General features: G+C 44.5%; 1 protein-coding gene across 3 annotated transcripts in view; it reads right to left on the minus strand.

The window, feature by feature from the left end:
• The window catches only part of pxk (PX domain containing serine/threonine kinase), a 98,650-nt gene extending 83,407 nt beyond the window's left edge, over positions 1 to 15,243 (minus strand). For all 3 annotated transcript variants that reach the window (XM_056275051.1, XM_056275053.1, XM_056275052.1), the window contains exons 1-3: positions 14,941 to 15,243; positions 3,385 to 3,435; positions 2,697 to 2,744 (exon numbers count right to left, since the gene is read on the minus strand). In XM_056275051.1, the coding sequence (XP_056131026.1) occupies positions 2,697 to 2,744; positions 3,385 to 3,435; positions 14,941 to 15,042 (201 nt within the window). In that variant the 5' untranslated portion in view covers positions 15,043 to 15,243. The remainder of the gene's footprint in view (positions 1 to 2,696; positions 2,745 to 3,384; positions 3,436 to 14,940) is intronic.
• Between the last annotated feature and the right edge of the window lie 8,960 nt (positions 15,244 to 24,203).

The raw sequence follows: 24,203 nt of genomic DNA on the forward strand, positions 1-24,203 counted from the left end.
AATAATATTATATTTAACCACTACCATGATAATAATATTATACTTAACCACTGCCATGATAATAATATTATATTTAACCATTAACATGACAATAATATTATATTTAACCACTACCATGATAATATTATATTTAACCATTAACATGACAATAATATTATATTTAACCACTACCATGATAATATTATATTTAACCATTAACATGACAATTATATTATATTTAACCAATAACATGACAATTATATATTTAACCACTACCATGACAATAATATTATATTTAACCATTAACATGACAACAATATTATATTTAACCAATAACATGACAATTATACATTTAACCATTAACATGATAATAATATTATATTTAACCACTACCATGTTAATGATATTATATTTAACCATTATGACAATAATATTATATTTAACTACTAACATGATAATATTATATTTAACCGCTACCATGATAATATTATATTTAACCATTAACATGATAATAATATTATATTTGACCACTACCATGATAATATTATATTTGACCATTAACATGATAATAATATTATATTTAACCGCTATCATGATAATAATATTACATTTAACCATTAACATGACAATAATATTATATTTAACCATTAACATGATAACATTATATTTAACCATTAACATGAAAATAATATTATATTTAAACCATTACCATGATCGTAATATTATATTTAACCATTAAGATGATCATAATATTATATTGAACCATTACCATTATCATAAATTATATTTAACAATTAACATGATCATAATATTCTACTGAACCATTAACATGATAATACTATATTTAACATTAACATGATCATAATATTATACTGAACCACTGACATGATAATAATATTATACTGATCCATTATCATGATAATGCTATATTTAACCATTAACATGAGCATAATATTATACTGAACCATTACCATGACAACAATATTATATTTAACCATTAACATAATCATAATATTGTACTGAACCATTGACATGATATTAATATTATACTGATCCATTACCATGATAATGCTATATTTAACCATTAAGATGATAATAATATTATACTGAACCATTAACATGATAATAATATTTAAGATTAACATGATCATAACCGAGTGGCTGTTGCAGCTATAGAAGCGCTATATAAAATGCAACTTGATTGATTGATAACATTATATTGAACCATTACCATGATAATATTATATTTAACATTAACATGATAATATTATATTTAACCGTTAACATGATTATATTACATAAACATTAACATATTTAACATTAACATGATAATACCATATTTAACCTTTACCATGATCAATAATATATTTAACCATTAACATGATCATAATATTATACTGAACCATTACCATGATAATGTTATATTTAACCATTAACATGATCATAATATTATATTTAACATTAACATGATAATAACATTATATTTAACCATTAACATGATCATAATATTATACTTGACATTAACATGATAATAATATTATATTTAACATTAACATGAACCCCTCAACCTTCTGGGGCAATGGGGAAACTGATGATTTCCTGTTTGCACGTGTTAATGTGTCAAGTCAGGTCAAGTCAAATTTATTTGTATAGCCCAATATCACAAATTACAAATTTGTCTTAGAGGGCTTAACAGCAACACAACATCCTGTTGTTAGACCCTCTCATCGGATAAGGAACAACTCCCGAAAAAACCCTTTGTGCTGATCAAGTGTGCTGATCACAAGCTTTCCTCTATAAGCCGGTAGTACGTTTCAGAGTTACAGTTCACACGACACGGATGCGACTGTTCAAACCAGTAAAATGTTGTAAGAATGGTTAGTGGGGTCTCGGACAGGAAGGAAGTTGGCCAAGATGACAGCAGGCAGCAGACTGACTGGGAGAACGTGCAGATACACGTTCTATCTGCGCACACACATCTGTCCCTGAGGCCCTTCACTCAGACATGGTCAACTCTGTTCATCCACAGCCAGTGGCGGCTGGCCAGTAAAGGGCGCTGCGGCACCGTCCCATCAAACATCAACAAATAAAAATCGACTTAAACATGTTAAATATAACGTAGTTGTATAATGCAAATAATTATGAAATAAAAGTGTTTTCAGTCTGTGAGCGCCTGTCAGCAGCATTACATATTGATTTGTGCCTGAATACATATACTTCCTGGGTGAGGGGCGCCGGCCTAACGATACCTTATGTAAGCCCTCAAACTTATGGGGAGCAGGTGACCTGAGGCTGCTGTGTGATTGGTTTCTTCAGATTTTCCAGGGGCTCCCACTTTTGTTGGCAGTGAATTGGTATTGTTTTAATGTTTTCTGATCTAATGTGATTGGACAATTCTCGTGGCTGTCAATCATGTTCACACCCAACACCACGCCTCGTCTCAACTGTCAATCATCCACCGTCTACAAACCCTGATAAAATGTATAGGCCACATTGTCCTTAATAACTCTGTGACTGTGTGGACATTAAAGCAGCTGTCAGGTGTGCTGCACCAAGGTACATTGCGCCACCCCCCCCCCAAACACTTTTAGCACCAGCCGCCACTGATCACATCTCTGATTTGAAAACTGGCATGTGTGATGGCAGGGTGTGGCGCTCTCAGGACCAGCACGATTCTCCACATGGTAAAGATGTGATTGTGTGTTTGTGAAACTCACCATCAGACTGCTGTTCAGAACGTCAAAATCACTGTAACGTCGAATGACCTGCAACAAGGACGACATTGTCTTACATCACACACTCGCTGACAGTCTCAGTGATGAGGTAGTAATGAAATGACCCCCCATACATGTCACATGGTTGATTTGTTTGGATGTCACATTGTCATCGTGATTTGTATTGGTCCGTCTCCCGCACAACCAGATTCTCACTGGCTGATTCACCTGCTGATCTGAACTCTGACTGACTACGTTTACATGGTGTTAGAAAAAGTGGATTTATTGTGTTAGTGCAACTAAAACTAGACTTTCAAAATACATGTAAACCTGTTAGTCCAACTGAAATCGTACTAAAATGAATTTCTGGAAGTCGGACTAACACACCTAGATGATGCGGTTGGGGTGGATTTACTCTGGCATGTATACACTTCAACCAGCCCTGAACTGGCCTAGACGTTCTGCGCATGACCCATCGTTCCCACGGCGGTCTTTCACCCAGTAGCAACCAGCTGAAAGGGGGCATATCGCCACCTACCGTACCGGGGTCAACATACAGAGTCTATAAATGGATTCTGCCATGGTTCTTGTGTACTGGGACAATGACAGCAGTCCAATTACATGGCCCTATGGAGCTGTAACCGTAGCTCCACTTAACTGTGCATGTAAACACACTGACTGATGCCTTTACCTGCCAACTGTTCTCTGCAGACACTCCTCTCTGCACTTTGATGATGTACTCCTGAGAGAGAGACGGAGAGAGACAGAAAGAGACAGACAGAGACAGACAGACAGAGATAGAGCGAGAGAGAGACAGATTTTAATAATACTTTAATAAAAATTACAAAAAAGCCACAAAACAACAGTAAGCAGGATAAAGACCAACATGGTCAGCAACATCAGATTCACACAATCTAAATCAACTCAGTACTCCCCAACATCAGCTCATCATCAACAATACAGCAAAGCACGTTTTATAACACCACACACTGCCAAAACTTTCCACGTCTTCCATCATTTTGAAGTAGCAAAAATCTACTTTTAACATTTGTATAAACACAAAAACAGCATCATGGGATGAGAGTCAGCACCTCCAAGTCTGAGGCCATGGTTCTCTACTGGAAAATGGTGGATTGCTCCCTCAGAGTTGGGGATGAGTTGTTGCCTCAAGTGAAGGAGTTCAAGTATCTCGGAGACTTGTTCACGAGTGAGGGTAGGATGGAGTGGGAGATTGACAGGCGGATTGGTGCAGCATCAGCAGTAATGCGGATGTTGTACCGGACCGTTGTGGTGAAGAGGGAGCTGAGCCGGAAGGCAAAGCTCTCAATTTACAAGTCAATCTTCGTTCCAACCCTCAGCTATGGTCATGAGCTTTGGGTAGTGACCGAAAGGGTGAGATCGTGCACACAAGTGGCTGAAATGAGTTTCCTCTGTAGGGTGTCTGGGCTCAGCCTTAGAGATAGGGTGAGGAGCTCGGACATCTGGAGGGAGCTCAGAGAAGAGCTGCTGCTCCTTTGCGCCGTAAGGAGCCAGTTGAGGCCTCCTGGGCACCTTCCTTTGAAGGTTACCGAGCACGTCCAACTGGGAAGTGACCCCGGGGTAGACCCAAAACTCGCTGGAGGGACTACATGTCTGGCATGGGAACACCTTGGGATCCCCCAGGAGGAGCTGGAGGGCGTTGCTGGGGAGAGGGACGTCTGGAGTGCCCTACTTAGCTTGCTGCCACCGTGACCCGACCCCGGAGAAGCGGCTGATGATGAATGAATGAATGAATGAAAAACAGCATCATCATCCCCAGCGTCCTCCATTCTGTTTCTTCTGCTCAAGTACACAGCCATCTTCCCCCTCCCCAGAATTAAATTAAAAAGATGGCATCTGACCTTGTGTTTCTGAGAGTACCTGTAGCCCAGAATGAACATGGGTTTGGAAAAAACTCCGCCAAACAATCCACACACATTTTCCAGTAAAGTAAAAAGTGGCAGCAGTCGACAACATTCCATGAAACAATGAAAGACAGTCTCACGATTAGTGCAAAATTGGCACTCATGGCTGACATCAGAATTAATGACAGAGACAAAAGCATTAACAGCCACGACACCATATAAACCCTCCACTGCAGGTCTGCAGCTCTTCTGATCTATCCTGGTTTGGACAGCACTCTCCACTCAGGCCCAACACTCGGTGTGGGACGACACTGGATCCAATTCTCAATCGTTCGATACGGTCTTCACGGTTCAATATGCTCCCCATTTCGCGAGATCGTGCGTTTTTAACACTAGAACAACCAGGATTTCACTCCTACCTAAAACGACCATGGGCGGTCAAAATGACGGCCAGTTTTTAAACCCTATATTGTGTCAAGATAAATACCCAACTGAGATATTAATGCATTACATATGTTCGTATGTCTGTTAGGAAACGATTGACACCAAAATTAACATTTTAACAACTTTAACACTGTAGCAAATTCAGGAGGCAGCCAGGAATTCGCCGCAGCTGGCATGTGAACCCAGGTCGCCTGCACCACGGGGGACTGCGCTAACCAGCCGACTAAAGGGTCTGACCCGTTAGGCAACGGGCTAGCAAATCTACACAGCCGTGATCGCTACAATACTATTTTTCATTTGGGCATCTTCCTGGCTTTGACAAACACCCAGTTAGGAAAACCACACAGGCCCTGGTTAAGTGTGGTTATCCTAACTGGGCATTTGTCAAAGCCAGGAAGACCCCAAACAGTGCAGCAGCCCATCGAAGACAGGAGAAGGACAACAGCTGTCTAAGTGTAAACCAGTGGTGATTCTGTATGTGGTGGGAGTGTTGGAAAAGTTGAGATGTGTATCTTCTAAACACTGCATCTAAGTTGCTTTCAAACCCCAAAACACACTGCACCAGAAGTTGGTCCACCTCAAGGTTCAGGTCCCCCGGCACAAACAGAGCAATATAGTGTAGCTGTTAAGTGTCAGCAGGATTGCCATGACTTGTACGTTGGGGAAACTAAACAGATGCTGGCCAAGAGGATGACACAACACAGGAGAGCTAACACGTCAGACCAGGACTCCACAGTCTACACCATCTACAGGCCAGGACTCCACAGTCTACACCATTTACAGACCAGGAGTCCATGGTCTACACCAGCTACAGAGCAGGACTCCACAGTCTACACCATCTACAGACCAGGACTCACCAGTCTACACCATCTACAGACCAGGACTCCACTGTCTACACCATCTACAGACCAGTGGCCACTCTTTCAGGGAAGAGGATGTGCACATCCTTGATAGGGAGGAACGCTGGTTTGAACAGGAAGTCAAAGAGGCCATCTATGTGAAGAGGGAACAACCATCCCTGACCTGGGGGGGGGGTCCTAAGAGTACATCTGTCACCATCTTACAATGCTGTGATTGCAACTATTCCCCAGTCCTCCGTTAAATAGTACACATGGCTGTTGTAACTCTAGTTAATGGTCACACCATATTTACATATGAAACTGGTTGATGGTTTGGGTGGTTATGCCACTGTATTGTTTATAAGGGTGAGGACACCTGCAGTCACTGTATTGTTTAGAAGGGTGGGGACACCTGCAGCCACTGTATTGTTTATAAGGGTGGGGACACCTGCAGTCACTGTATTGTTTATAAGGGTGGGGACACCTGCAGTCACTGTATTGTTTAGAAGGGTGGGGACACCTGCAGCCACTGTATTGTTTATAAGGGTGGGGACACCTGCAGTCACTCTATTGTTTATAAGGGTGGGACACCTGAAGTCAGATGAGACTGAAGCGGTCACTTAGATGATGATGAAACATATCTGTGTCCAGATGAACTGATTCACCCTTCTGTGAGCTTCAGGATGGTTTTACCCAGAAGCAGTATGTGGCTATAATGCAGATGTGTTGATTTGAGACTAGATGTGTTGTGGGACTGGGATTCTGGTAATGTGGTGACCTAAGTTAATCATTCCCTGGTCTTGAAGGCTGCATTACAGTAAAGTGAGACCATTTTCTGAACTTATTCCACTGTTTTAGCAAAATAGACGAGTGTGTCTACATGCTTGGTCATCATATGCACATCACAACCATCCATTATGGTTTTAAGCTGTGTGAAGATGTCACGGAAACACAGTAGTCCTCCTCATAGGTAAACATATCTCAACATTAGCAATGCCAAGGTATTCAGTCAAAAATATCATCATATATGACTTTGTCAGTATCACCCAGCGATCTCATTTTGTCATTGTGGTGGAGATGAAGCTGGTTCTGTGCCCTGTTATACAGTGGATCCAAAAAGTATTCACACCCCTTCACTTTCCCCATATTTTGTTATGTTACAGCCTTATTCCAAAATGGATTAAATTCTTTTTTTTCCCCTCATCAATCTACACACAATACCCCATAATGACGAAGTGAAAAAGGTTTTGTAAAATGTTTTACAAATTTATTAAAAATAAAAAACTGAAATATTGCATGTACATAAATATTCACACCCTTTGCTATGACGCTCAAAATTGAGCTCAGGTTCATCCTGTTTCCACTGATCATCCTTGAGATGTTTCTACATCTTGATTGGAGTCCACATGTAGTAAATTCAATTAATTGGACATGATTTGGAAAGGCACACACCTGTCCATATAAGGTCCCACTGCTGACAGTGCATGTCAGAGCAGAAACCAAGCCATGAAGTCAAAGGAATTGTCTGTGGACCTCCGAGACAGGATTGTATAGAGGCACAGATCTGGGGAAGGGTACAAACAAATTTCTACAGCTTTGAAGGTCCCGAAGAGCGCAGTGGTCGCCATCACTCGTAAGTGGAAGAAGTTTGGATCCACCAGGACTCTTCCTAGAGTTGGCCGCCCAGCCAAACTGAGCAATCGGGGGAGAAGGGCCTTGGTCAGGGAGGTGACCAAGAACCTGATGGTCACTCTGACAGAGCTCCAGCGTTCCTCTGTGGAGATGGGAGAACCTTCCAGAAGGACAACCATCTCTGCAGCACTCCACCAATCAGGCCTTTATGGTAGAGTGGCCAGACGGAAGCCTCTGCTCAGTAAAAGACACATGACAGCCCGCTTGGAGTCTGCCAGAAAGCACCTAAAGGACTCTCAGACCATAGGAAACAAGATTCTCTGGTCTGATGAAACCAAGATTGAACTCTTTGGCCTGAATGCCAAACGTCACGTCTGGAGGAAACCAGGCACCTCTCATCACCTTGCTAATACCATCCCTACAGTGCAGCATGGTGGTGGCAGCATCATGCTGTGGGGATGTTCTTCAGCGGCAGGAACTGGGAGATTAGTCAGGATCGAGGGAAAGATGAATGGAGCAAAGTACAGAGAGATCCTTGATGAAAACCTGCTCCGGAGCGCTCAGGACCTCAGACTGGGGCCAAGGTTTACCTTTCAACACGACAACGACCCTAAGTACACAGCCAAGACAAGGAAGGAGTGGCTTCGGGACAAGTCTGTGAATGTCCTTGAGTGGCCCAGCCAGAGCCCAGACTTGAACCCCATTGAACATCTCTGGAAAGACCTGAAAATAGCTGTGCAGCGACGCTCCCCATCTAACCTTACAGAGCTGGAAAGGATCTGCAGAGAAGAATGGGAGAAACACCCCAAATATAGGTGTGCCAAGCTTGTAGCTTCATACCCAAGAAGACTTGAGGCTGTAATCGCTGCCAAGGGTGCCTCAACCAAGTACTGAGTAAAGGGTGTGAATACTATGTACATGCAATATTTCAGTTTTTTATTTTTAATACATTTGCAAAAATTTCTACAAAACCTTTTTCTCTTTGTCATTATGGGGTATTGTGTGTAGATTGATGAGGAAAGAAAGGAATTTAATCCATTTTGGAATAAGGCTGTAACATAACAAAATGTGGGGAAAGTGAAGGGGTGTGAATACTTTCCGGATGCACTGTAAGTGCTGCTCCAGCGAGCAAGGATCTATTATACAGTTATGTGGATCACAGGTCTAAAGGTCAGTCTCTCCCGGTCTGAGCAGTTAATCCTCTGTGCCGAACAGACCAGCAAACCAAACACACTCCCACTCTCCTCACAGCAACGGACTCCCCCTCACCCACTCAACACACACAATCACCGTCCAAAACCCTCTGGTCATTTCTGATATGTACACACCCAGGCCTACATGTAAACAGTGAGGTCAGAGGTCAGGTAGCTGCTAGGGCTTGTCTACCCACTTGGACACTGTGGCAGGACTGGATGATAATGGATTACATTTGTATAGCGCTTTATCTAGACACCCGAAGAGCTTCACATTGAAGGCAGGGGGGGGGCTCACCTCAACCACCAGCAATGTGTAGCACCCACCTAGGATAAATAAAAACCATGAAGAGTCACCACACAATAACCACCATGTCATTCACCAGACAGGACAGGGACACACTACACTGGACTGTTAAGTCTGCAGAGAAGATCATTGGTGCCAACCTGCCCTCCATTCAGGACTTAAGGCCAGTTCATAGTCTTGACGTACCATACACGGACCGTACTCCGCGCCAACTAAAATGAGGCAATAACGGACCTCAGCATACGTCCACCTGCCCATGTCCACATGAAGCTCAGTTTTTTTGTGAGTGCGCATACCTAGCGTCCGTGCACCAGCGTCACACAAAACATGGCTCAGCATGAAACCGTTTCATTTTGGTGTGCCACCGGACACCTTCTTTAGTTTCTTCTTTGTGGCTTTACAACTTTTATACAGTATGGAGACGATGTTTTTCCTCATCCATACTTGTCATATCCCTCCCCAAAATGCTGAACTCCCCTCTCTACCCCTCCTATCCCTCCCCAACATGCTGAACTGCCCCTCTCTACCCCTCCCTTCGTTAAGTGGTCGAACATACCACCTCCGCGAGGTTTTTTTTTTCCAACATAGCCTGGCAACAGAGCAGTTCTTCTTCCTCATCCATGGACAGCGCCATGTTGTTTACGGTCTTTAACTTCCAGTGGAAAAGGAAAATGACACGCAAAGACTGCGGGAAATGTAGGCCTATGGTATGCATTGGTACGACTGGACTAGGAAAAGACTACGAAAAGGTGTGGTCCGTCCACACAGTGTCTGTGCCCTGTACTTAGAGACTATGTGAGCGCCCTTAGTCACCTCCAGACTCAGGAACTGGGCAGGCAACATCGCTGCAGACCCATCACACCCTGGTCACAACCTGTTCCAACTCCTCCCTTCTGGTAGGCGCTACAGAGCACTGTACCCCAAAACAACCAGATATAAAAACACTTTCTTTCTGCAGGCTGTGACTCTGATGAACACTTAAAAGAGTCATACAGTGTCAGAAAAATTCATTCATCATCAGCCGCTTCTCCGGGGTTGGGTCGCGGTGGCAGCAAGCTAAGCAGGGCACTCCAGATGTCCCTCTCCCCAGCAATGCCCTCCAGCTCCTCCTGGGGGATCCCAAGGCATTCCCTGGCCAGACTGGACATGTAGTCCCTCCAGCGAGTTCTGGGAGACCCTGGGGTCTCCTCCCAGTTGGACGTGCCCGGTAAACCTCCAAAGGAAAGCACCCAGGAGGCATCCTAATCAGATATCCAAACCATCTCAACTGGCTCCTTTCGACACAAAGGAGCAGTGGCTCTACTCCAAGCTCCTCACCCTATCTCTAAGGCTGAGCCCACACACCCTATGGAGGAATCTCATTTTAGCTGCTTGTATCCGCTATCTCACCCTTTTGGTCACTATCCAAAGCTCATGACCATAGGTGAGGGTTGGAACAAAGATTGATTGGTAAATTGAGAGCTTTGCCTTCTGGCTCAGCTCCCTCTTCACCACAACGGTCCGGTACAACGTCCACATTACTGCTGATGCTGCACCAATCCGCCTGTCTAATTCAATGACAAATGCATGAAGGTGAGATGAAAACATGTTGATGAAGACGCTTGTGTCTCCTCTGTCGTTTTCAGATGAACAGAGTACAGCCTTTTGTCAATGTATGAAGCAAAATAAATCCATTCTTCTGCACAGAAGTACGGTGAGCCTGCCATCATGTGCATTTAAAGCAACACCACAAGACTATTTTACTTTGATACATAGTCATTAAGTTCAGTGAAGAATGACAATCTCAATTCAGATCCGTTTCGCTGAAGCATTGTCTCCACTGCTTTGTGGCAGTGATTCCCTGTTTCCCAACTCAGTAAATAACACATATTAAAAGTACAGCAATTTTTCTTTACCTTGTCTGTGAACATACAGCTCAAGACATACCAAGTCCAGTTGCACTTGATTCAATTCCTTTGGATAACCATGCCCTGGATGAATGAGAACATTCACAGACATACAGCTCAAGTCTTTAGAGGCACCTCGCTGCTATATTATGAATAACGGTTTGGTTGTCTTTACCGCATTCAGCACGTTTACATGGCGTTAGAAAAGGTGGATTTATTGTGTTAGTCCCACTGAAACTGGACTTTTAAAACACATGTAAACGTGTTAGTCTGACTGAAACTGGACTTTTAAAATGAATGTAAACGTGTCAGTCCGACTGAAACTGTGCTTTTAAAATACATGTAAACGTGTCAGTCCCACTGAAACTGGACTTTTAAAATACATGTAAACGCGTCAGTCCCACTGAAACTGGACTTTTAAAACATGCAAACATGTCAGTCCCACTGAAACTGGACTTTTAAAACACATGTAAACGTGTTAGTCTGACTGAAACTGGACTTTTAAAATGAATGTAAACGTGTCAGTCCGACTGAAACTGTGCTTTTAAAATACATGTAAACGTGTTAGTCCCACTGAAACTGGACTTTTAAAACATGCAAACATGTTAGTCCCACTGAAACTGGACTTTTAAAATACATGTAAACGCGTCAGTCCGACTGGAACTGGACTTTTAAAATACATGTAAACGTGTCAGTCCCACTGAAACTGGGCTTTTAAAATACATGTAAACGCGTCAGTCCGGCTGAAACTGGACTTTTAAAACATGCAAACATGTTAGTCCCACTGACACTGGACTTTTAAAATACATGTAAACGTGTCAGTCCCACTGAAACTGGACTTTTAAAACACATATAAACGTGTCAGTCCCACTGAAACTGGACTTTAAAAACACATGTAAACGTGCCAGTTCCACTGAAACTGGACTTTTAAAACACATGTAAACGTGTTAGTCCCACTGAAACTAGACTTTTAAAACACATGTAAACGTGTTAGTCCCACTGAAACTGGACTTTTAAAATACATGTAAACGTGTCAGTCCGACTGAAACTGGACTTTTAAAATACATGTAAACGTGTCAGGCCGACTGAAACTGGACTTTTAAAACACATATAAACGTGTTAGTCTGACTGAAACTGGACTTTTAAAATTAATGTAAACGTGTCAGTCAGACTGAAACTGTGCTTTTAAAATACATGTAAACGTGTCAGTCCCACTGAAACTGGACTTGATCTATAGTTCCCGTGGTGGTCTTTCACCCGGAAGTGGAACAGCGTAGTATCAACAGTAGCAACATAGCAAGTGCCAGAGTGAGAACCACACATTTCTGGACAGACGAGGAGACAAACTTCACGTTGTGTCAGCTGAAGGAGCTGAATATCCTGAAGTACGTGGATGGAAGGAGAACGCGGAATGGCGAACTATTTAAGAAAGTGGTGCAAAAGTTGGACGAAGCGGGATTTAAGAAAAACCCTGAGCAAATCTGTGTTCGGTGGAAGCACCCAAACAGGCCTACTACTACAGGCCTGCTAACTTGTTTGTCGCTTGTTTGGTATGTGACGCAATAGGTCAACCAGAAGAAAGCCCAATAGCAACCAGCTGAAAGGGGGCATATCGCCTCCTACTGTACCGGGGTCGAACATACTTCCGTTAATAAATCGATTCTCCCCCGGTTCTTGTATACTGAGACGACGACAGTAGTCCGATTACACGGCGTCATGGAGCTATAAACCGTAGCTGGACTTAACTGTGCATGTAAACGCAGTCAGTGACGTTAAAGATGTCATCAAAATCCAAAAAGTCACCTGGTGCTGCTTCAAGACGTCATGTCGGGCCTGTCTGACCTCATGTTGGGCCTGTCTGACCTCATGCCGGGCCTGTCTGACCTCATGTTGGGCCTGTCTGGCCTCAAGTTACCTGCTGCACTCAACTCAGAACGTCCTCCCCCCAAAACAACAACAACAACACTTTACTTATCACAACTGAACTAATCATGTTTCTGGGATGCATATTCTACAGAGATTTTTCAAAAATAGCCACACCACCAGCCGTTTCCAAATCCTGATACGATCCCTCCCTCCCTTTCTTTTAATTCATTCTTTTCAAGGAAAACAAATCCAACCGAACAATTACAGCTGAAAGACTCGATATTTTTTAACATTTTAACATCCCCAAATCCCATTTACCCACATCCTGCTCCCCTCTGGCTACTCCTACCCCGTCCTGCAGACCCCTACACAGAACAGAATTAACCCACATTACAGTAGGTTACAAACAAAAAAGAAAAAGGAAACAAAACAAAAAAGAATAAAGAAGCGAGTAAATAAATAAAAGAATAACTACTGAATAACTATTTTCTCAATGAATTTACCAAGCACTTCTCCTGACGAGATTAGCGCACATAGATTACGACTAATTGATGACTTAATTGATTATAGCGTATAGCTTATGACTAACTGATGACTTATTGATTATGACTAACGACTACTGCTGCTGTTGTCTTCTCTCACATGTCTCTTCTCTCTCTGAATGATGTCCTCTCTTGTCTCTCCCTCTGTGTGTGTGAATGGTGTCATGTGAGTCTCCCTTGTGTGCACGTGCAGTCTGTCCTCCTCCCAGGTCTCCAGGGTGACTGTGGTCACCTGGACGCTGCTTGGCCTCCCCTCATCACACCTTCTTCTTATATCTCTTATAAATCCATATCAGGTTGTTATCGTGTTTCAATGTTATATCCTTCTCTCACTCCAGATGTGTGACTAGCTTTTTATTTATTTGGTTACATGGCGTCTGGCCTCTGCTAGGCATCCTCCTCATCACATTCTTCATATCTTTGATAAGTCCCTTATAACTGTGATAAGTCCCTTATAAGTGTGTTACCCTCTTTCAGTGGTGTGTTGTGTAAAGTGTGTAAACACGACGTCATCATGTCACGCTGTGCGTCTTGGGAGAGAGATCCTCCTCTGCTGCTCCCCCTGAGCTTCCTTCCTGGTTTTCTTCCTGTTGGAGGTTTTAGGGAGGTGTTCCTTATCCCATGTGAGGGTCTACGGACAGGACGTTGTGTTGCTGTCAAGCCCCCTGAGGCACCTTTGTAATGTGTGATCCTGGGCTACACAAATTAAACGGAGCTGACTACTGTACCAGCATCTGAGCCATTTTAATGGGCTTTCTGGGCTTTATGAGGTTGGGTCTCTGCCTCGCTATACCATTTTCCTTATTTCTTATGGCTAAATCAGCCACAACTTGAGACTACAAAAACACTGTGGGCGGACAAGCCCTTTTACCTACGTGACCTCTGACCTCACACGGGTCATGTGGGGACTTGAGTGTGTAAACTGCAATATCAGGGAGACAGCGCCGTTAAATGCACTTTAAATAAACGTGACTAGAAGATCGCAGACGGCCCAGAGAGCTGACGTTCCCTCCTGGTGTCAAAGGTCCACACAGACAGAAACACAACAGTATGGGTTCGGTATCGGTTCTGGCGGCCAGGCGTCAGCGCGCTAGGCTAACGTCAGGTAGCCTAGCCAGGTGGGTGGCTGGTGAGCCCAGCATGCTAGCTAACGTCAGGCTGTTCCGGATAGCCTGACGTTAGCTTACCAAGCAAACGGACCCGCCAGCTCACCTGACCGCTTATGATCTCTGACTGTCAACAACAACCGGAGCCGAGCCTAACACGAGCCCCCAGAACCGGCACAAGCCCACATGACCGGCAGCCAAGCTCTGTACGTCGTAAACCACTGCGACACGGGAAATAACGGCTCGTCCCTCCGGTACGGACCATAACTCCCTCCGGTACTGACCATAAGTCCCTCCGGTACTGACCATAAGTCCCTCCGATACGGACCATAAGTCCCTCCGATACGGACCATAAGTCCCTCCGGTACTGACCATAAGTCCCTCCGGTACTGACCATAAGTCCCTCCGATACGGACCATAACTCCCTCCGGTACGGACCATAAGTCGCTCCGGTACTGACCATAAGTCCCTCCGATACGGACCATAAGTCCCTCCGGTACGGACCATAAGTCCCTCACTTCCTCGCCCCTGTGCTCTTCTCCGACTCACCGTGTGGGACTGGAGGTTCTGGCTGGCTTCGATCACCGCAGTCAGAGGTACCGTGTCGTCCAGCGACACCCTGCCGGGAGACGGCTTCTCCAGGGTGGCCATCCCGGTCGTCTGCTCCACAAACACCGCGACTCGATAAGGAAAACTCGGCGGTCAACGTCTGCGGAATCCGATCAGACCAGAGTCCAAGTGGGCAGGTCTGGCTGGCTGTCACGCGGCGGCAGAGACGCTCCGCTAACTGTTTAGCACGGTGGAGGCTGCCAGGACGCTTCCGGTCTGCGCGTCGCTGCTGCTGCTGCTGCTGCTTCTTCTTCTTCTTCTTCTTCTGCTACTTCTTCTTCTTCTTTTTGGTCTTCTTCTTCTTCTTCTTCGTCGTGTTAATGTTCTGGCGGTTGGTAAACGACATGGTACCGTACTACCACCCCCGGCTGAACTGGAGTGTGGATTGGTACGCATTCACATATTCAAAACAGAAAAAGAAAAAATATATATAAAATTAAGAAAATACATTTATATTCTCTAAATTAAGTTTGTTCTCCTAAGATATTGAAACAAAAATAGATCACGCTTATTCTTAGAACTTCTGTGTATAATCAGAATCATTACTCGGCCGTGTGTTTGCGCATACAAGTCAGCTCAGTTTCGTTTGTGTAGCCCAGGATCACACATTACACATGTGGGGGGTCAGGGGCTTGACAGCAGCACAACGTGCTGTCCTGTCCTGTCCTGTCCTGTCCTGTCCTGTCCTTACTTACACCCCCACGTGGGATAAGGAACACCCCCCTAAAACCTCCAACAGGGAGGAAGCTCAGGGGGAGCAGCAGAGGAGGATCTCTCTCCCAAGACGCACAGCGTGACATGATGATGTCGTGTTTACACACTTTACACAACACACCACTGAAAGAGGATAACACACTTATAAGGGACTTATCACACTTATAAGGGACTTATCACAGTTATAAGGGACTTATCACACTTATAAGGGACTTATCACAGTTATAAGGGACTTATCACACTTATAAGGGACTTATCACAGTTATAAGGGACTTATCACACTTATAAGGGACTTATCACACTTATAAGGGACTTATCACAGTTACAAGGGACTTATCACACTTATAAGGGACTTATCACAGTTATAAGGGACTTATCACACTTATAAGGGACTTATCACAGTTACAAGGGACTTATCACACTTATAAGGGACTTATCACACTTATAAGGGACTTATCACACTTATAAGGGACTTATCACAGTTACAAGGGACTTATCACACTTATAAGGGACTTATCACAGTTATAAGGGACTTATCACACTTATAAGGGACTTATCACAGTTACAAGGGACTTATCACACTTATAAGGGACTTATCACAGTTATAAGGGACTTATCACAGTTATAAGGGACTTATCACAGTTATAAGGGACTTATCACACTTATAAGGGACTTATCACAGTTACAAGGGACTTATCACAGTTATAAGGGACTTATCACAGTTACAAGGGACTTATCACAGTTACAAGGGACTTATCACAGTTACAAGGGACTTATCACACTTATAAGGGACTTATCACACTTATAAGGGACTTATCACAGTTATAAGGGACTTATCACAGTTATAAGGGACTTATCACACTTATAAGGGACTTATCACACTTATAAGGGACTTATCACAGTTACAAGGGACTTGTCCACAGTTACAAGGGACTTATCACAGTTATAAGGGACTTATCACAGTTATAAGGGACTTATCACAGTTATAAGGGACTTATCACACTTATAAGGGACTTATCACAGTTACAAGGGACTTATCACAGTTACAAGGGACTTATCACAGTTATAAGGGACTTATCACAGTTACAAGGGACTTATCACAGCTATAAGGGACTTATCACAGTTATAAGGGACTTATCACAGTTATAAGGGACTTATCACACTTATAAGGGACTTATCACAGTTACAAGGGACTTATCACAGTTACAAGGGACTTATCACAGTTATAAGGGACTTATCACAGTTACAAGGGACTTATCACAGTTACAAGGGACTTATCACAGCTATAAGGGACTTATCACAGTTATAAGGGACTTAAAAGATATGAAGAATGTGATGAGGAGGATGCCCAGCAGAGGCCAGACGCCATGTAACCAAATAAATAAAAAGCTAGTCACACATCTGGAGTGAGAGAAGGATATAACATTGAAACACGATAACAACCTGATATGGATTTATAAGAGATATAAGAAGAAGGTGTGATGAGGGGAGGCCAAGCAGCGTCCAGGTGACCACAGTCACCCTGGAGACCTGGGAGGAGGACAGACTGCACGTGCACACAAGGGAGACTCACATGACACCATTCACACACACAGAGGGAGAGACAAGAGAGGACATCATTCAGAGAGAGAAGAGACATGTGAGAGAAGACAACAGCTGCAGTAGTCGTTAGTCATAATCAATAAGTCATCAGTTAGTCATAAGCTATACGCTATAATCAATTAAGTCATCAATTAGTCATAAGCTATACGCTATAATCAATTAAGTCATCAATTAGTCGTAATCTATGTGCGCGCCAATCTCGTCGGGAGATGTTGTGTTTAAACACTTTACACAACACACCACTGAAAGAGGATAACACAGTTATGATGGACTTATAAAATATGTGATGAGGAGGATGCCCAGCAGTGTCCAGACACTACCGGGACAGCCCAGGACCCGGGACAGCCCAGGACCCGGGACAGCCCAGAACCCGAGCCAGGCGACCAGCAGCACCATGTTAAGACCAGATCAATCAGAGACTAGATGTGCAGGTGGACTCCGGCTCAGCGTCTCTCAGCACAGCCGTCTGCAGGAACTCGTACCAGCGATGTCTGCAGCACAGACTGCAGGGCTCACGGCTACTAAAGAACACACTTCCAAACTCACCACTTTTCTATGATTCTTTATTTCCAACCCTCAACATACATAATAACAAAAGGAATACTGGACAAAACACAACGATGAGCAGTGTCAAACAGAAAAAGGCATCTAGGATAGAGGAGAAGGACGCGAGTATATGACCAGAAATGCACTTAAAAGCTGCAAGTCCTTGCTTATGTCCCCTGCTTTGACAGCTCTGTTGCTTTGAGAGGAAGACACATATTGTCCCATTTCTTTCACAATCACTAAGGTTTTTTGTTTGTCAATTTACATTTGTGAATGTGGAATTTGGCAAGTAGAATTAGATTGATCAGAAAAAATGCATTAACGTCTTGGTCACTGTAACCATAGCAACCCAAAATAATACTTCTATAATACAGAGCAAAGTCTGAGAAGATGCTGTGAAGTATAAAGTGATTAAAATCTTTCCACAGCTTCTATGTAAAAGTACATGACCAGAATAAATGGGAGCAAGTTTCAGGATGTGGTTCACAGAAAGAAGCAACTAACCTCCATGTCTCTCTGTACCTTCTGTAGGACGTGTCTAACTGGTAGAATCCATGTCCCTCTGTACCTTCTGTAGGACGTGTCTAACTGGTAGAATCTATGTCCCTCTGTACCTTCTGTAGGACGTGTCTAACTGGTAGAATCTATGTCCCTCTGTACCTTCTGTAGGACATGTCTAACTGGTAGAATCTATGTCCCTCTGTACCTTCTGTAAGACATGTCTAACTGGTAGAATCTATGTCCCTCTGTACCTTCTGTAGGACATGTCTAACTGGTAGAATCCATGTCCCTCTGTAACTTCTGTAGGACATGTCTAACTGGTAGAATCCATGTCCCTCTGTACCTTCTGTAGGACATGTCTAACTGGTAGAATCTATGTCCCTCTGTAACTTCTGTAGGACATGTCTAACTGGTAGAATCTATGTCCCTCTGTACCTTCTGTAAGACATGTCTAACTGGTAGAATCTATGTCCCTCTGTACCTTCTGTAGGACATGTCTAACTGGTAGAATCCATGTCCCTCTGTAACTTCTGTAGGACATGTCTAACTGGTAGAATCCATGTCCCTCTGTAACTTCTGTAGGACATGTCTAACTGGTAGAATCTATGTCCCTCTGTAGGACATGTCTAACTGGTAGAATCTATGGACTAGCTGAAGTGGAATGTCTTCCACCTTGTCTCTCAGAAGGAACAGCAGTGGTAAGGACCAACAGTCAATATTACTAACAAAGTTACTCCAACAGCAAATGTAACACCATTACATGTGGTAGTCTGCAGCCCTCCCCAGATCGGCGGAGGGGGACGGGGGTGGTGGTGACGCGGATGGCTCGGGGGAGTGGGGTGATAGGCCGGATGCAATTGGGGAGAAAAATCAAACTACAAAAACAAAAAGCACACACCATCTCAAGCTGGTTACACAAACATGAGGGCGACGTGACCGCAGTCAAGCCACGCCTGCTCAGCCGCCACGCTGCAGTCCAGCACAGCGCCTTTGGGATGAGGAGGGACGGCAGGTTTGCAGTGCGACCGGGAAGCTGAAGAAGTCTGCAGGCCCTTTGTGATGCTGTCCAGCACAGCGCCTTTGGGATGAGGAGGGAAGGCAGGTTTGCAGTGTGACCGGGAAGCTGAAGAAGTCTGCAGGCCCTTTGCGATGCTGTCCAGTCAGCATGGATTTTTCTCTAGAATTCTGTTGAATCCACGCCATGAAGCATTCCGGCTGTCCTGGAGGCAACACGGGGTACCTAAAAAAGAAAAGTGGCCACAGTTTACACATGTGTGTGTATGTACCTATTTGTGTATGCGCCTCCCTCTAAGTCATGTCTTGTGATGTGCAGGATTGTGTTGGTCGCCCAGTGTAGGCTGACATGGTCAGAAATATGCCCTCTATATTCCCCGTCTACCTTTAGCTTGAAACCACTCAACGTATCCTTCCACCTTAAGCATGAACTCTCTTCCTTTCTCGACAGTTGTTGGAGCGTGCTCTTATTGTTGCACTTTGTTTGAAAACAATATAAATGTTTGGAACAGCTGCTGGTGTTGAATCTAAAACCTTTTTTCTTTGCTGTATGGTTCTTAAACGTTTTTTGTCACATAACTCATTTCACAAACTTATGGTAGCTGTTTCTATGGGCAGCATGGTGACACAGTGATTAGCGCTGTCGCCTCACAGCAAGGAGGTCCTGGGTTCCAATGCCGGGGAAGTCCAACCTTGGGGGCATCCCGGGTCGTCCTCTGTGTGGACTTTGCATGTTCTCCCCATGTCTGTGGTGGGTTTTCTCCGGGTGCTCCGGTTTCCCCACCATCAAAAAGACATGCATGTTAGGGTCTGTGCCCCTGACCGAGGCATGGCAAGACCAACTGGAGTTGGTCCCCAGGCGCTGCAGCTGCCCGAAGCTCCTAGCTACACAGCTAGGATGGCTTAATGCAGAGACGAATTTCCCCACAGGGATCAATAAAGTATCTCTCTCTCACTCCAGTATAATGTTGCTGGAGGAACAGACTTAGACTAGACTAGACTAGACTAGACTACTTTTCCCATCATTGCCTCATATGCATGTCTCACACATACAAGGGAACGAAATTATGTTTCACAAGGACCTCAGTGCCACATAAAAACAAACAACACACAGTAAATATTAAAAACAAAAAGTGCATTAAAAACAAGAACTACACCACAGACCTAAACATCACAAGCACTCCTGACATGGACAGTGAGCAAGAAGGTCAAAAAGTCATTCTGTGGAAGGTCTAAGTGTTCAGGCTGTTGAGCAACCTCACGGCCTGAGGAATGAAACTGTTGCATAGTCTGGTGGAGACGGCACGGGTGCTCCGGTACCTCCTGCCAGAGGGTAGGAGGGTGAAGTGGATGTGGGAAGGGTGGGCGGGTCTTTCACGATGCCGTGATATATGAAATAATTTTTTCTTGTTTTATATGGTTTTTGATAGCTCTGAAATGACTAAGTCACACCATTGCCTCACATCATTACATTACACAACATCACATCACTACTACTACTACTTCCAGCTGCTCCCGTTAGGGGGCGCCACAGCGGATCATCCGTTTCCATCTCTTCCTGTCCTCTGCATCTTCCTCTGTCACACCAGCCACCTGCATGTCCTCCCTCACCACATCCATAAACCTCCTCTTTGGCCTTCCTCTTCTCCTCTTCCCTGGCAGCTCCATATTCAGCATCCTTCTCCCAATATACCCAGCATCTCTCCTCCACACATGTCCAAACCATCTCAATCTTGTGTCTCTTTCACCGGTTCGAATCCCTGTGTTACCTCCGGCTTGGTCAGGCGGCCCTACAGACACAATTGGCCGTGTCTGCGCGTGGGAAGCCGGATGTGGGAATGTGTCATGGTCGCTGCACTAGCACCTCCTCTGGTAGGTTGGGGTGCCAGTTCAGGGGGGAGGGGGAACTGGGGGGAATAGCGTGATCCTTGTACTTCCTCATTCCACCACCAAGTCTCCTTGTCATCCTTCCTCTCTTCTGATGACACACCAAGTACCTTCCTAGCTGTCTCCCTCACTGTTTCTGCAGTGGTTGCCCAGCCATCCAGCAACTCTTCACTACCACCCAGTGCCTGTCTTAACTGCTCCCTGAACTCCATACAAGTCTTCCTTCTTCAACTGCTTCCACCATTTGGTTCTTGGATCTGCCTTCACTGTCTTCCTTTTCTTGGTCTCCAAAGTCATCCACAGACCACCATCCGATGCTGCCTAGCTACAACACAACATCACTAAATCCCAAAAATGCCTCTATAACTTCATTTTGGCAGACAAAGCACAATACAGCAGATAGCTGCGCTTTGTTGGTTGTGTCAGTGGTCTCATCGACTTGTACGGACACGAAAGGGGCTGCATTTACCTCATCTTGAATGTTCTGTTGAAGAATGTCACTTACGGCCAAGATAAGGTTATTTTGAATATGGTTCGGTGTTCTGGAAAACACTGAGGATACTTCGAGATGCGTCATCAACTGCTGGTCTTTCTCCGCAATGAAGTTTAAGAGCTCCACATAGTTTCCCCGGTTTGATGAGCCGGTGCTTTCCTTGTTTCCCTGAAGGCTAATTCCCGTTTCCCTAAGTAGCAAGTGGCATGTATCAAGTCCTTCAGAATCTCATGATTTTCCCTTACCTTCCCCTCGCCTTAAGGTCACAGTAGCACCACCTACCCATACCTTGTCCCGCTGTCTGGAAAACAGCAAAGAAGGGAAGCAGTACAGCTTGCTGGTGGTGGCATCGGAGCTGCAGCCACATAGCCACTCTTTCCTTATGCAGCCCTCCGGCTGGAATGATTGGAGGATCTTCTGCCTTTTATGCTGGTGGAGGTCGGGGAGAGCTGGTATAGGCCTGCCTTGCTTAATGACTAGTAATTTTTGTTGGTAATCCAGTTTATTAAAACTCTGAAGATGTACAATGGTCGACATTACTGATTTTGCTCTGAAGTGTAGCTAAGCTGCTCAAATTCAAATGAGCTAGCTTGCTACGTTGATAGCACACATATCCATGACATTGTAGCAATTTAGCACCTTGATGGCTGATTGGCTCACACTCCCGCCATAAGCAGCGCCTTTCCTCATCCATTGAGTTCACCTTAAGCTACGCAATACGCATGTGCAAACCCCGAGATTCACAACGTTAAAGGCGAGCCTGAAAAAAGCAGAGCCTCCCCTCACCCGGAACATGCAGGCGAGCTTGTGCGCTACACGGCGTGTCACTCTTAGACGTTTAAGGACTTAAAAAGGACAAGGACAAAAATATCATTAAAATACATCATAACACAGCCGACTTGTAACTAGAGTGAGATTTTCATACGTTGTTATGAATTTGTTGTATGGGTAATTTGATTGAATGTCATTATGACTGTCACCATCTTGCAATGCTGATTGCAAACATTCCCCAATCGTCTGTGAACAGTTCACATGGCCGCTGTTACTCTAACTGATGGCCACACCCAGTAGCGAACCGAGGGGTCTGGCCTACACAGACCGGTCCGCCTCTACACAGACCTACACAGACCGCTCCTCTTTACGTGTGTATGGACACGCTTCTGCAAGTCACTTATACGTGTTCATTGACACGTATCTCACATATGCCGCTAGGGGCGCCCTGTAGCCTACTAGGTGTGTCATGACCATGGTCATGACGCAATAGAATGTCAAAAATATTGAACAAAGATGGCGGAGCGAATGTTCCTGACTGCTGTCTTTGCCAACTTCTCCCAGAAAGTACAGCTGTTTAACCTCTTCAGTGACGTCTGTCACCGCTTTAGAGTGACATACACGCTCCCAGTGTCCCTTTGTATGACACTTGTCGCACTTCCTGTTCATTGCAGGACACTTCCGCTCATCGGTGTGCTGCGTCTTGCCGCACCTCCCGCATTCATCTACTATGTTGGTTGCAGGACTGCTGCCACCATGACGCTGTCCGCCCTTTTTCTTGCGCCCCCAGTGGCCAGAAGACGGGATTGCGGCCCCAGTGGCAACTAATACGTGTCCATATACACGTATTACGGTCTCAAAAAAACGTGTCCTCTGACACGTACGTATTGTGATGTAGTGTAGTCTGGGTCTGGCAGCGGCCCTTCAACGGCGCAATGATATTGTAATCAGCCAGATTTTGGGGGTATTTTTTTAATATGTGAAAAGCTCCGACACACAGCTCTAAGACGTACACACACACACACACACACACACACACACACACACACACACACACACACACACAAACCGCCAGTAACTCAGTGCCTCAGGTTCCACCAAAATCAAATCCATTGGACTCAAATAGCCTTTGTGTCTCTCCATACTTGGAAAACAATAAAAAGTCACATGACCTAGCCTCCGCTTTTGGCCTAAAACACCCCCATGGACAGCGCGAGCATGCAGCATCACAAAACCTCTTCTTTACAAACTGACCACACCAAGTCAAGGCAATTCATGAGCAAAGAATAGAAATAACGATAAAATCAACCTTCGCCTGCAGAATATGCCATGAGCAAAGTCGCAATACAATCATGCAAAACATGCCAAATTTCACGCCATGATACTGAGTATAGTAGGCCTAATGTTACATAAGCAAAGTGTGGTATTAACCAGCTATGAAGTGCCGTCAAAATATGTAAAATGAATACGCCAGCTTTGATTTGGAGTAAAATAAAATGAGGCAGCTTACCTTATTAGGCTACTTGAATATAAAGTCCATCCGTCGGTCCTTCTTTATGAAGTGGGCAATGGCAGCATCATGCAGTTTGTCCTTGGATTTAAGTTCTATCAGAAGGTCTTTTTCTATGGACATCAGTGCCAAAGCTCCCAGTCGATCCTGTCCCGTTGTGTTTCT

This window comes from Lampris incognitus, chromosome 2, assembly GCF_029633865.1.
Source record: "Lampris incognitus isolate fLamInc1 chromosome 2, fLamInc1.hap2, whole genome shotgun sequence".
NCBI lineage: Eukaryota > Metazoa > Chordata > Actinopteri > Lampriformes > Lampridae > Lampris > Lampris incognitus.